Below are 15284 nucleotides of genomic sequence, written 5' to 3'. Positions count from 1 at the left end.
GATAACGCAGCAAAAAAGAGACACAGATTCCCGTGCAGCTGACAACAACAGAAGCGGACAAAAGAAGATGCAGCAAATAGACACAGAGAACAGACAACCGGGGTGGGGGCAGAAGGGGAGAGAAATAAATAAATAAATCTTTAAAAAAATAAAAATAAAAGGAGCTTAAGGGGCAAATCAACCAATTGAATCACGTGTGGATCTCATTGGATTCTGATTCAAGCAAACAATCTCTATTTTTAAAAGAGCAAAGAAGTCATTGGGAATTTTAATAACGAATAGATCTTTGATATTAAGGAATTATTATTTTTTACATGTGATAATGGTGATGCTGTTCTGGTTTTTAAAAAGAATATCTTTTAGAAATATACTGAAATACTTACTGATAAAACAAATTACATTTAAAAAGTAATAACAAGCTCAAAAAATGCAATCAGTAGTTTCCAAACCTACAAATATGGGAGGATATAGAGAGAGAGAAGGGATTGTAGAAAGTGTTATCAATCACATGGCAGACAGAAAAAAAAAGAGAAAAACCCATCAAAGAAAAAGAATGATAAACAGAAAACCCAAAATAAATTGGTTGAAATAAGTCCAAACAGATCAGTTATCACAATAAATGTAAACTGGTTAAATATGCCGATTAAAACTCAAATTATCAGATTGGATTATTTTTTAGCCTGGCATTTAAGAGATAGGCCTAACACAAAACCCGTGTGGTAGTAAATGGATGGAAAAAACATTTACTTGATTATATTAAGCAAAAGACAGATGACTGCAATATTTATACAAGTTCACTGTTCCTCATCTGAAACCATTGGAGCCATATATGTTTAGGAATATAGCATTTTGGGGGAATTTAGAAGTACTCTAGATGTATATATCTTATGTTGTATTCTACTTCCAACGGGGTCTAGTCCCAAATTCCGTAATCAGGTATATTAATATTTCTTTAGAGAGGTGTGTGAATATTCACACTAAGGATATAGACTGTAAAATGGCTTACCATTAGTTTGTGAGGTTTTGCCCCAAATTAATTTCATTACAAAATATATTAAAATCCTTAGGTTTTCAGAATTTTGGACTTTAGTTTTGTAAAGCATGGTGAGCCTATCTCAGACTAAATAAGAATTTAGATCACTAATAGAGATAGTATCAATAAAGGAAAAATCTACCCAGAAGATACAATATCAAATGTTTGTTTATTCCTAACAGCATAGCCGCATGAGTATGTTTGTGTTTGTGTCATTACAGCAAAAAATGACAGAATTACCAAAGAAAAATGAAAATCCCATGATCAGAATAAGAGATTCAGAAGATCTTTATCAGAATCTGATATAACTAACAAAAGTGTAAAAGGAAATGAACATACTGGATCTGACAGATATAGAGACAGAGCACATGCCTTACAGTTAATAGAGCATATGAAGTGTTTTAAAATACAGAATTGTTATCAAAATTGACCACTATCAGGATACAAAGGAAATAAATTGCAAAGTTTTATTATCATGTAGACTATGTTCTCCAACCACAGTACAATTAAAAGTTAAAATAATAATAAAACATACTGCTCAGGTAAAAACAGGGAAAGAACACAAATTTTTGAAACCTTCTAAATTAATTCTTAAACTTAAAAAGGAAATTACAAAACTTTAAACTGAACTATTATGAGAGTATCTCATATCAAAACTTGTGGAATACTGTTTAGGTAGTTAGAGGTAAATTTATAGATAAAGGCATTTGTTAAAATTTTAAAGGGACTGAAAAGTGAGTTAAGGGGTAAGCGGATGTGACTCAACTGATAGTGTCCACCTCCATATAGGAGGCCTAGGGTTTGGTACCGAGGGCCTCCCAGCCCATGTGGTGAGGTGGCCCATTCACAGTGCTGCAGCACACAAGGAGTGCCATGCCACACTGGTGTGCCCCCCACGTAGGGGTGCCCCACGTGCAAGGAGTGCACCCCTCGCAGGAGAGCTGCCCCACGCAAAAAACGCAGCCCACCCAGGAGTGGCGCCTCACACACAGAGAGCTGACACAGCAAGATGACACAACAAAAAGACACAGATTCCCGGTGCCACATGACAAGAATGCAAGCAGACGCAGAAGAACACACAGTGAATGGACATAGAGCAGGCAGGGGTGTGTATGTGGGGGAGATAAATAAAATAAATCTTTTTAAAAAAAAACTTAAATATTCAACTCCAGTTAGAAATTCTAGCATGATTTTTAAAAAATGAATAAAATAAACTTAATAAATTTTAAAAAATAGAAACAAGATAATAAATTAATGAAATAAAAAACAAAGAGCAAGTATCAATAAAACTAAATACTAGGGAGCGAGTATAGCTCAGTTGCTTGAGTGCCTGCTTCCCATGAACAAGGTCCCAGGTTCAGTCTAAGTACCTCCTAAAAAAAAAAGCTAAATACTTTTTATTTAAAAATTAAGACAAAACTCTAGCAAGACTTAATAAAGTAAAAAAGAGTAAAGGGGCAGATGTGACTCAAGCAGTTGGGTGCCCACCTACCACATGGGAGGTCCTGGGTTCCATTCCCAGTGCCTTCTAAAAAGATCATGAGCAAACAGCGAGCACAAGCAACGAGGGAGGGGAGAAATAAAATAAATCTTTAAAAAGAGAAAAGAGTAAAAGCAGTAAAAAGAAATATTAGTGATGAAAAAGCAAATGTAACTGTAGAAATTGTTTTGAAACTAAAGAGATGATTATTAAAACTATGAGATTTTATGCTAGTAAATTTGAAAACTTAAATGTAATATAGAAAGTTATAGAAAAACATAAAGTGCAAAAATTGACTGAATAAAGGGAAAAGGACAAACTAGATTATCATGTGGAAATAAAAATTAAAGCTCTACCTTTCCATACAAAAATCATTTCCTATGCAGTTTAAAAATCTAAATATGAAAAATGAAATCTTTAAAATTTAAATAAAGCTTTTCCTTATGATTGTGGTTTAATTACAGATTTTAAAAGTAGAGGGAAATTTCAGTAGATTAAGTGAATAACTTTCAAATCTACATTTCAAGAAATTACCATTGTAACTTGATATTTATTTTATATAAAAATCATTGCAAAGGAACATATAGAAGCTCAGCTAGATTTATTACTGTGCACACAAGAAATATCAATTCTTTTTCTTTTCCAATGTAAAATTTACTGAGTGTACAAGAAGAGTTTATCACTTAGGATATAGAATTTTTTCAGAGATTGGTAGACAGGCCTTTTCCTGGAAATGGTTACCTATAAACAAAGATTGTCTTGAATTACCCAAAACATAAAACTTGAAGCTGTTCTTGAACTAACATGGAAAATAAAATGGTTGTTATTTTTAAAAATGGTAGAACTATGTATCCTTTTTTTAAAGATTTATTTATTTATCTCACCACCACAACCACCACCCCCCCGCCTGTTATCTGCTCTGTATCCATTCATTGTGTGTTCTTCTGTGACTGCGTCTATCCTCATCAGCAGCACCGGAAATCTGTGTTTCTTTTTGTTGCGTCATCCTGTTGTGTCAGCTCTCCATGTGTGCGGCGCCATTCCTGGGCAGGCTGCACTTTCTTTCGCGCTGGGCGGCTCTCCTTATGGGGCGTACTCCTTGCGCATGGGGCTCCCCTATGCAGGGGACACCCCTGCATGGCACAACACTCCTTGCGTGCATCAGCACTGCACATGGGCCAGCTCCACAAGGGTCAAGGAGGCCCAGGGTTTGAACCACGGACCTCCCATGTGGTAGACATACACCCTATCCATTGGGTCAAGTCTGCTTCCCAGAACTATGTATCATTGACAAGATATGAGTTCAGTTTATTTTTTACACACTATAACTGATTAGGACATGGATACTATCCCCGTGTTTGTGAAAAGTAATCTATACATGGGGGGAGGGTATAACAAATAATATTTCTTAAAAAGAAAAAAGCCTTGGGAAGGAGTTTTTAAATATTGATGAACAACAGTTGATGAAGTTGACCGCAAAGCTATAAGCTAGGGAAAGATATTTGCAGTGTGCATAACTAATAGAGGATGAGTTTGCAAAATTATTCTTTTCGTAAATTTCTACAAATCAAATGAGAAGAAACCTAGTAGGAGAAAAAATGGACAGACTTGAACAAACAATTCATAAAATGTCTTATAAACTTATGAAAATATGCTGTCTTATTAATGAACACATTAGTTAAAATATTCTGCATTTTGTTTCAGCGTATTGGTCAGCTTTTGCGATGGCAGCAGCCCCCAAATATAGTGACTTAACATGACAGACATTGATTTTTTTTTAATGCATATTACCCAAGAACAGTAGGTCAGCTACAGATTTATTTGGCTTACTCCATGCATCATCTGTGTTAGGATGAAAGGTGGAGAGACTCAAGGAAGAATAACCAAACAGTACAAGCTTATATGTTCACATCACATTTGCCAAAGCAAGTCACCTGACAAAGATTGTAGTGGGGGCGGGGGTGGCAGGAGAAAGGGTGGGGAGGAAGTAATAACTGTGAACCATCATAATCAGCCCATTTCATAACCTGAAGATCTCAAAGGCTTAAGACAATAAGCTCATGCTAAATGACCATTGTGGACTTTCTCAGAGCTTCATACCATGTCATTGTGATCCTTATTTTAAGACCCAGGCTGACAGAGAAACCACTATCTGGAATATTGTCAGTCTTGGTGACTGAGGCAACAAAAAGAACAGTGAAGCATACACTGGCCCTAAAAAAGCTTCCCTCCAGAAGTGTCATGTGGCACTTCTCATGTTACATTGGCCAAAGCCCGGATATAGCAGTACAGTGTTTACTGATTTGATTTGTAGAAATTTATGAAGAGAATAATTTTTCTGTAAGGAGGGTCTACCAATATTAACAAATAGTAATGTAGTCCACAACAGTAATTAAAATGAGAACATTTTAGACCTATCAGATTGTCATAAATTAAGAAGTACGTTAACACCAAATGTTTGGTGAGTTTGTAGAGATATGGGTACTTTCATAATCTGCTCGTAGAATTCTAATTGATATAACCATTTTGAAGAACAGATTGACAACGCCTAAATAAAACTGAAAACGTGCATCTGTTTTTCTAGTCCTGATGCAACTTTTATGAGAGTGTTGTAGCATTTTTAACAGCAAAAAAAAAAAATAATGAAGCAACCTAAATGTTTATAGGAAAATGGATAAATACATTCCTCAATATCCGTTAAAACAAAATATTCACAGTCTCACCCACCAATGTAGATAAATCTTAAAAACATATTATTGAGTTTTTTAAAAATTGTCAAATGATATGGTATAATATTTATATTAAATTTTAAAATTAGCAAAGCAATACTACATGTTGATTTCGATAAATATATATGGTAAAAGTAATATTTTAAGAGAGGAGGACTATAGTATGAAAATATTCATGGGAGTAATACATCAGATAAATTCAGGATATAGTGTAACTTTGGGAAGGAAGAGAGGATTTAGAGAGCAGTAACAGAAGCTTCAGCTACAGCAATAATGTTCTTTGTCCTTTAAAAAAAAATCAGGGAGCAGATGTGGCTCAAGCGGTTGAGTGCCTCCTTCCCACACGGGAAGTCACAGGTTCAGTTCCTGGTGCCTCCTAAAACAAAAAAGAATAAACGACAAGCAGACAGACAAGGTAACAACTCAGGGACGCCCATGTGGCTTAATGGTTGAGCAATGACTTCCCATATACAAGGTCCCCGGTTCATTCCCCAGCCCTCAAATAAAAAAAGTAAAAAAATAAAAAATCAGAAGTGAGTATGGAAAAATTTTAATACATGATAGACATGGGTGGTGGAACAGATGTTTATGTTATTTCTCTGAATGCTTGAATTATGCCATAGTAAAAAAAAAATTTTATAAGTAGCAAGGATTCCTCTGGAACATGGTATCAGGGGAGGATATTCCAGGTAATGGATTCAACATGCTTAGTGTCTTGGAGGACTGAAACAACATGACATGTTTGGACAGTTCAAAATAGTTTTAATTACTCAGCCATCCTTTACCAGGAAGTTAAGTTGTTAGATGTGGCTTTATAGGTTGTTGGAGATCATATTATGAGGAAGCTCATGTACCAGTATTGTGAAGGTCATGTTCTATTACTTTGTGTGTACAGACATCTTTTTAGAAAATCTTACGTATGTTAACAAAGGGTATATTCAGAACGCAGTCTGGTCATTGTCTTCCTTCATAAAGGATTCTCTGACTCAGTACTCATTAAATTCTCCTTTCTCTTAAGTGGTATCTAGACTGAAATATTAAAAGAATCTATTATGTTCTAATTTTCTTCCTGACAGAAGCAATTAGTTGCTCAAAAAATTCACATAGAAGAGAATGAGGACAGAGATACAGGACTGGAACAGAGACATAATAAAGAAGATCCAGACTGCATCAAAGCCAAGGTGCCCTTAGGGGACTTGGATCTATATGATGGCACTTACATAACTTTGGAGAGCAAAGGTATCAGGTAAAGAGATTATCTTTCCTAAAATAAAATAAAATTTTTTCCAAATAGATCATTCTGAAATTAGTAAATTATTTCTGTAGTAAGAGTAAGCCTCAGTCACAGATGAGTTGATTAAAATTTGTAAGTTCAAAATGCTTACTACACAAAGAATTCTTACAGAGGAATTAAAAACACCACAACAGTAGAAAATCAAATATTTATAGTAAAAGAAATGCATATGGCCAAAAAATATATGGAAAAAATATTTCTCAATAATGATCAGATAAGTGCAAATTAAAGCGGTAGATGGTTTTCATCTGTCAAATGAGATGAAATCTGTAACTGGTGAAAATGCAGAGGCTGTCAGTGGGAGTGCAAATTGCTTTAACATTTCTAGAAATGTTAGCAGTATGAATTAGCTTTTAAAAGTCGATGATCTTAGCGTTCTTTGTCCCACTTGTTATTTTCTAATTCTTGACCTATCTCATTTATGTTGTATGTCCAAAATAGTTGATTGAAACAGTGATAGGAAAACTATGAATGTTGACTGAGATATATATATATATATATATATATATATATATATATATAAAAATTTTTTATTTTTTAAGATTTATTTATTTCTCTCCCCTTCTCCCGCCCGCCCCCCCCCCCCCCCCCCCCCGTCATCTTGCTGCATCAGCTCTCCGTGTGTGGGGGGCCATTCCTGGGCAGGCTGCACTTTCTTGCACGCTGGGCCGCTCTCCTTATGGGGCGCACTCCTTGCACGTGGGGCTCCCCTATGCGGGGGACACCCCTGCGTGGCAGGGCACTTCTTGCGCGCATCAGCACTGCATATGGGCCAGCTCCACATGGGTCAAGGAGGCCCTGGGTTTGAGCCGCAGACCTCCCATGTGGTAGGCGGACACCCTATCCACTGGGCCAAATCTGCTTCCCTGTTGACTGATATTGATTGTGAAGTTACATGCTGTAAGAATATAGTTCATTAGCAAAAAATTGACATTTCTTAAGTATCATTTCTCTCTTTTTTCATTCATTCATTGCTTCTTGCTTTAGCCCTGAAGATTATATAGACACAGAATCTCCTGTCCCACCAGACCCTGAGCAACCTGATTGTACTAAAATTTTAGAACTTCCATACAGTATACATGCTTTTCAGCACTTGCGAGTAAGTAGAAAACTTTAGGATTTTTTTTTTCTTTTTTTTTTTTTTGGCACTTTTTTCTTTCATTGGGTCTCATTTATAAAAACTATCTTCTCTCTTTCTAAACAACTTTATATTTTTTAAAATTTGGAGCGAAACTATTTCTTAGAATTCTTCAAAACTACTACTACAAAATACAGAGTTGCTTATAATCTTTTATGTCCTATAATATCCTTTTTTTGTTTTGTTTTGTTTCGTTTTGCTTTTCACATTTTTCCTTCTTCTCCTCAGGGTGTACAAGAGAGAGTTAATCTTTCTGCACCTCTTTTGCCTAAAGAGGATCCGATCTTCACATATTTATCTAAAAGATTAGGAAGGAGTATAGATGACATAGGTCACCTCATTCATGAAGGTCTACGGAAGGTAAGTCATCAGTGACTTAAAGGCCCAGGAAACTCTGTGTAAATAGAAAATACTTTTCTCTCATAAAATACCTGCCTAGCTTGTTTTTGTCTAGAGAGTGATTTAAAATTATGTTAACGTTAATATAAACTGTATAGTTGAAAGCTAGGGAGAAACATTGATTGATCTGTCCCCTTTACCAGGAAGGGGACCTGAAAAGTTTTATTTTAACTAATGCATGAAAAAAAACAAATAATGAACTGATACAAGCCACAAGGCATATAAGCTAGATTGTATATTTTGAGTATGAATGAAAATTTAACATTTTAGTATCTTTGATATATCTGCACACAATACATAGATTATCACTGTTCTCTGAACATGAAAAAGAATCACCACCAGCAATAAAATCTTCTTGTAATTTTCTTTTAAGGGAACATCTTCTTTAAAAAAATGAAATAGGGAATTATGTAACAGGACCCAAGAATTTAAATGTATCATTCAGGATAACATGTGGGAATTTAGAAAACGGTTTTTGCACTTCTCTATGCCTAAGGAGTATCATAAATTGCAGGTTAGTTTCTAAGCAGTATTAATTATAGTGGTATTAAGTAAAATGTGTAATTGCAACCTTTATATACAGTTTATTCAAATACCTGGCTATGCATGTCAAGAGAAAGGAATTGTCACACAAAAGTATAAAAAAAATAGTTTGACTTCCAAATGCATTATATGTTTGTTTATTTTTGTAGCTAAGGTACCTTTTTCATCTTGTTTTTCTGAAGGTAATGTAAAACATTTTACATTCCCAGAACTTGATGAGTAATAAGGGGAAACTGACCCAGGATTTAAAATATCCTTCAGGGATTGGTTAGTTGAGAGTAGACCATAGTGGTAAGTTGGTAAGTTCTCTATAACAAATTAAAATAGATGGTAAATGGGTGACTCCTTTAGATTAAGCAGCTGGGGTTATCCTCTCTGGGAAGATAAAATTGAAGCTGACATCTGAATGACAAGAAAGAACTAAACTTCAAAGATCAGGGAAGAGCATTCTAGGCAAGGCAAAAGTTCAGAAGCCTGAATGAGATCAGATAGCATGTAATCAAATTCTGGCCAGTATGACTGGAGCACAGTGAGCAAGGGAGAGGGTGGTAGGGGATAAAGCCAGAAAAGAAGGCTAGGGCCAGATTATGTAGGGCTTTGAAAACCAGGCTAAAGACTTTGAGTTCCACTCCAAGACTGCTGAGATGCTGGAATATAATTATTATTTTTTAATAGATCACTGTGGTTACTATATGGAGAAATGAATGAAAAGGGCTGAAACTAGAAAGTTAGAGACCTGTTAGAAGACTGTTGCAATAGTTCAAGAGAGATATAAAGATGGTTTGGACTAGAATGGTTAGTAGTAGAAATGGAGAATCAAATTGTTTCAGGTTATGTTTAGGGGTTATAGAAGCTGATGAATTGGATGTGGGGGATGAAGGAAAAGGAGAAAGACAGTAACTCCTAAATTTTTTACTTGAGCAACTTGGAGGAGGAGCAGGATTGTGGGTAAGAGATAAGGAGATAAAGTTCTGTTTTGGCCATGTTAAATTTAAGATACCTATATGAGTCTGGAATTCCAGGAATGGCCAGTTGGGTTGAGAATAATCATAAATAGGAAGTATTTAAAACCATGGAACTGGATACATTTATCTGGGAGAGAATAAAGGTTGAGAAGCAGCCAGTCAGTGTCCTGTAGTACTTAACATTTAGCTATCAAGCAGAGGCAGAAAGGCCAGCAAAGGAGACTTCGAGGGCTGTCCAGAAGAATGCATTATCTTAAGAGCCAAGGAAACAAAAGGAATGAGAATAATTATCAGTAACGTTCAACATTTATAGATTTGGGGAAGATTCCGTGAGAAACCTTGTAAATAGATTTTTCTTTAAAGACATGTTTTCCTCTTACATCCAATAAGCTTTGATGTACTCTAAAGTATTCTACTTATCATGTTTTTAGTAGTTCATACAGAATTTTCAATTGCCTCTTTTTGTCCTAATCTACAGTAATAACTGAAAATAAAAGAGAAAAACCAAAGTTGTTTTATTAATGCAAAAGAAAAAAAAACACCTATTTCATTTGATTTGAAGGAAGACCTTCTCAAAAGGATATTAAAAATGAGATTGAAACCTACGTCACAAGTCAGTTATGAAAGAATGTAGTATCCCTTAACCAATTACAAGTAACAGATGTTCATAGTTGATCTGTTTAATGTGCTAAAATCTTTTAATTGCATCACTCGAAAAATCATGTTTTCCTTGAAGGTAGAAGGTTTCAAGATGACTGACACAGGATGGTGCTTATTATTTTAATATTAACAATTACTTTCTAAATTAAAATAGGTCTTGTAAAAAAATTCCAACTATTAAAAACTATATAAAAGAAAATAAAAATAATTTCACACTCCAGAGGTAATTACTGGTTTGTTAAAATCTTTTGAATATTGATTTTTATGTATCTTCATAGTTAAACTTAATTATTCCCACAGGATAAATTTTTAATAGTGGAATCATGGAGTCCAAGGGGAAATCACATTTTTAAGCCTTTTTACATTCTTATGAAATTGCCTCCAGAATTGCTATACTAAGCTAACTTTCTACATTTAATATCTGAGGTTACTATACAGTGTAGACAACAGTGAGTATTGGCATTCATTTAATGTTTGCCAATTTGTAAAAGGAAACCTTCTATCTTCTTAATTTCTATTCTTTGTGAAGTTATATATCTTTTTACATGCTTATTAGCCATTTTTCATATTTTTTTATTAGATTCTAAACTCATGTAAGAAAATGACAAAAATTCATCTTAAAAATATAAGCCTGTCATTTTCTTAAATTCATACCTTCACTCAGTAAATAAATAAGAATGTCATTGTCATATGTTAGCTAGTTCAGTAATGTCATCTTAGAACTACTGGTATTCTAAGTTGGTTAAGCATTAACTTCTAAAGTCCTGAAACAGAACTTAATGCATTGTGGCCACTCAATGGGTTTTTCATCCTTGTTTTCCCCTGGAAAGATATTCTAGAGTTAGATGTTCTCTCTGTGAAGATTATACTAAAATGCACTTGCTCAACTGATGATAAGGAGGCTATTTTGACAAGTGTAGTTTATTTGGACTTTGTTCTTTGCTTTATCACTACTTAGTCTTGTTCTTCATCTTGAATTTCAGAAGAGGTAGATAATAAAATATCATTTTGAACATTCTGAGTTAATCTGTCTTGATCTGTATTGGTGGTCATTTTTTTTTTTGTTTAATCTCTAGAACTCTTCCTCATGGGTACTGTATAACATGGCTTCATTTTACTGGAGAATAAAGAATGAGCCTTATCAGGTAGTGGAATGTGCCATGCGAGCACTTCATTTCTCTTCCAGGTAAGGGTCCTTGCCTTTGGACCTCCTTATTTTCCACTATTAGAGAAACAATACATACAAGATAATAAGCAGCAGCATTGCATTACACATATACCACTCTTATTTCCTTTTCAAAGAAATTAGTCTCAACACAAAAAATCCCAGATATCAAGAGTTTATAGTGATAATAGCATAAAATACTTCTGACTTGCATTAAGGAAAAAATACAAAATGCACATGTCCTCTGATTCACTTGCAACTTGAATGCAAGAACTTCAACTGGAGAAATTGTCATAAATTAAATTTTTCTTAAAGCAATATAAAGCCTAGATACATTTTTTTTTTTAAGATTTATTTCTGTTTCTTTATTTCTCCATACCCCCTCATTGTTTTGCACTCACTGTCTGCTCTCTGTATCTTTTGGTTGTGTGCTCTATGTCTGCTTGTCTTCTTCTTAGGAGGCACCAGGAACCAAACCTGGGACCTGTGGGAGGGAGGTGCCCAATCGCTTAAGCTACATCCGCTCCCTGCTTATTTTGTCTCTTATTGTGTTTCCTCATTGCGTTATCTCATTGCATCATCTTGTTGCGTAAGCTCACCACTCCAGCCTACTGCTTCAGCTCGCTGTCTTGCTCATCGTCCTTAGGAGGAACCAAACCCGGGGCCTGCCATGTGGTAGGCAGGTGCCCAACGGCTTGAGCCACATCTACTTCCCCCTAGATAAATTTTTAAAGGATAAAATGTCTGCCAAATCTTAACCTTGTAACAAAATTTGTAGCTAGCAGATTGAGTTAGCAAGTCAATAAAGGAAAATTGAAACACGATTATCTGAAATTACTTTCTCCATTTCTAAGTATACTCAAAGTTAATTTCCTAAGGGCAGAAGCTTTGAATGTCACTTTTCCTTATCAGGTAGTTATACCTAATTGCAGAATCCATGCTTGTTTCCTAACATCTCATTACATCTTTTCTTCTCTTTTAGGCACAATAAAGGCATTGCCCTGGTCAACCTGGCAAACATTCTACACAGAGCACACTTCTCTGCTGATGCTGCTGTTGTGGTCCACGCAGCTCTGGATGACAGTGACTTCTTCACCAGCTATTACACTTTGGGGAATATATATGCAGTAAATACAACTTTTTGCTTCATGAGCCAAACTAGATAATATTTTTAATCCTGTCTCATCCCATAAAATGTTATTTCTTATTTTTTATTTTTTGGTCTGAGCAAAGGAAAAGGAATAGAAATGAAGAAATTAGGGGGCAAATAAGCAAATACTAATGACTCAAAGTTGTTCTAGCCTCTTGACAGAAAAAAATAAATTTAATTAATAGGAACTCCTACAAGTTCCTACAGAGTATAGCTCTTAAAATAGCAGTACCTTCCAACCAAGCCATCCAATAGCCTACCTTCGTATTGTAGAAATTTAGCCACTGAGCAAAATAGTATTCACTATAAAATGAGATATAGGTATGATCTTAGAAATTGTTAGTTTGGACAGATGCACCCAGGCCGTGACTAACCTTTCCCCCCCACCCCTCCACCCCTATGTGTGTGTGTTTCTTTTTTTCTCTCTTCAGATGCTTGGGGAATATAACCACTCAGTGCTTTGTTATGACCATGCTTTGCAAGCAAAACCTGGGTTTGAGCAAGCTATAAAGAGGAAGCATGCTGTCCTGTGTCAACAAAAACTTGAACAGAAATTGGAGGCTCAACATAGGTAATTGTGGGCAAGAATTTCACTGAAGCACTAGCATGATAGAAACTTAGGTTAGAGCTGTGTTGAGTGATAACAGTGTTGCTTTGGTAATTAGAATTAAGAAAGAAAAAAATGAAAAAATTAAGAAAGAACTTCTTCACTACTCCTAGTCCTGTCCCCTTTCTCCAAATCCAGGTAGTTTATCATACTCCAATGGATGTTAGAAACTAGAGAATGTTTATAGTAAAAGCGGTCATTTAGATCTTTACAATTTTGGACATCATTCACTTTTATGAAGTCAGATTGGGTGTAGGGAAATTGAATACTTAGTAATTCTGTGGATTACATTTCTGTTTCCATGGAATACACTGAAGGTCAGTAAAATCACTTGTATGTGCCACATTTGATCTTTTTCTTCTTTGGCTCCTAGGATTTGGCTCTATGTAGTTATGTAGTTGAGAGACATTAATTGGCCCTTGGTTTAATCAAAGTTGTGTCTTAACTTATATAGTAATGGATTCTGTTGTACTTAGTCCTTATAGTATACTTAATGGAAATTTTTTTTTCTTTCTTTTTTTTTTTTTCTCTCTTTTTTTGTGGTACCAGGGGCTGGGGATTGAACTCAGGACCTCCTATGTGGGAAGTCAGTACTCAACCACTGAGCCACATCAACTACTCTGAATTGGGTTTTTTTTTTTTCATTTGTTCTTTGCTTGTTGTTTTTTTTTGTTTTTTTCAGGAGGCACTGGGTACCAAACCCGGGACCTCCCATGTGGGAGGCAGGCACTCAACCACTTGAGCCACATCCTTTCCTTGGAAAATATACTTTGATTCCAGAAATAATAGGGCAAATTAAGAAAGTTCATATAACTCAGAAGTAAACTCTTTATTTCTTATAAAATTGGCCTGCTTTGATTATTAGAGAATTAAATGGAGATTTGGAACCAATTTAATTTTTCTATTTGCTTATTTTTCAATCTGTGTAAAGCATAATGAAATGAAAAGGAAAGTATGACAGTGTCACTTGTTTATAAGTGGTTTCTGTTATACCTGATCAGACCTTGTCCTGGCTGTGATTTCATTCATAAAATTGAGCTTCTTCCTAAAATTTGCTCTTAAAAATGAAACTAGTTCCTTCTCATACGGTCTGTACCATTTCTAAATCTCTGTATACTATAGTATAATATAGGTAATAAGAATTTTGTGACTGAATGTAATCAAGCAGCTAATTTATTGAAATCAGGTGGTAGCAAATATTCCCTTCTGAGCATAGTTTTCCATGGCTTTACCCAGTGTCCATAAACAAAGGGACTAGAGTGTGAGAGCAAGGTACTGTGGTCTTAACTCTTAACATTGTCTTTAGGCAGAATCTAAGGAAAGATTAAAAGGAGGAATGGATTCTAGAAAGGCTTCAAAGAAGGAAGTAAGAGTTAACTATGTAAACTTTATAGTACATTTTTATGTATCTTTATGGCACCTGAAAAGCCCAACACACCACTTAATGTCAAGATAATATTTTTAACAGAAGAATTTCACATCCATTATTTTGCCCTCAAGTTTTAATTAAAGAATAGCATTAAGTTAGCCCTGTTGTTCTTGAAGTTGTGGTAGAATGGTTGCATATTAGAACAAAAGAAAAAAACTTAGCCATTAGTGCTAAGAATCAGATTTTAAGCAGGTTGAAAATTCACCATTTTAAAGCTCTGTCACTTTTTCCTGGAATTAAAAAAAAATGTTAAGATCCCTCCAGCGAACACTGAATGAGTTGAAAGAGTATCAAAAGCAGCATGACCACTACCTGAGACAGCAGGAGATCCTAGAAAAACATAAACTAATTCAGGAGGAACAAATCTTAAGAAACATCATCCATGAGACTCAGATGGCAAAAGAGGCACAATTAGGTAAGTATGATTTCAGGTGAACAGATTAGGAAATTCCCTTCTAGCATGCTTTACTTTCACAATTTCCGTGTAACCATAAGCAGTATAAAATTGTGCTTTTGATTCTTCTTAATCTTAAAATCAAGAGTCTTCACAGTGGGTATACCAGATGGCCTGGCGAACTGCTTTGGTGTTTCTCTCACACTATGAGGTAAAAACAAAGTCTCTTAGATCCTGGGAATCTTAAAAAAGTTTTTGCCTTCTATACCTTACATCAGTGCTTCTCCAACTAATGTGC

General features: G+C 35.2%; 1 protein-coding gene across 7 annotated transcripts in view; it reads left to right on the top strand.

Annotated features, from left to right (window-relative positions):
• TTC17 (tetratricopeptide repeat domain 17) overlaps nt 1-15284 on the top strand; it is a 176289-nt gene that overhangs the window by 27520 nt on the left and 133485 nt on the right. For 6 of the 7 annotated variants that reach the window (XM_058305505.2, XM_058305506.2, XM_004476260.5 and 3 more), the window contains 7 exons: nt 6319-6488; nt 7524-7635; nt 7903-8034; nt 11318-11427; nt 12389-12533; nt 12988-13127; nt 14847-15007. In XM_058305505.2, coding sequence (XP_058161488.1) covers nt 6319-6488; nt 7524-7635; nt 7903-8034; nt 11318-11427; nt 12389-12533; nt 12988-13127; nt 14847-15007 — 970 coding nt within the window. Of the gene's footprint in view, nt 1-6318; nt 6489-7523; nt 7636-7902; nt 8035-8446; nt 8588-11317; nt 11428-12388; nt 12534-12987; nt 13128-14846; nt 15008-15284 lie in introns of those variants that run through there. The other variant, XM_004476262.4, reaches the window with a different exon arrangement.

Source organism: Dasypus novemcinctus, chromosome 10 (assembly GCF_030445035.2).
Source record: "Dasypus novemcinctus isolate mDasNov1 chromosome 10, mDasNov1.1.hap2, whole genome shotgun sequence".
NCBI classification, from domain to species: Eukaryota; Metazoa; Chordata; class Mammalia; order Cingulata; family Dasypodidae; genus Dasypus; species Dasypus novemcinctus.
Note: the sequence above shows the minus strand (reverse complement) of the source record. Positions and strands in the feature narration are given on the sequence as shown.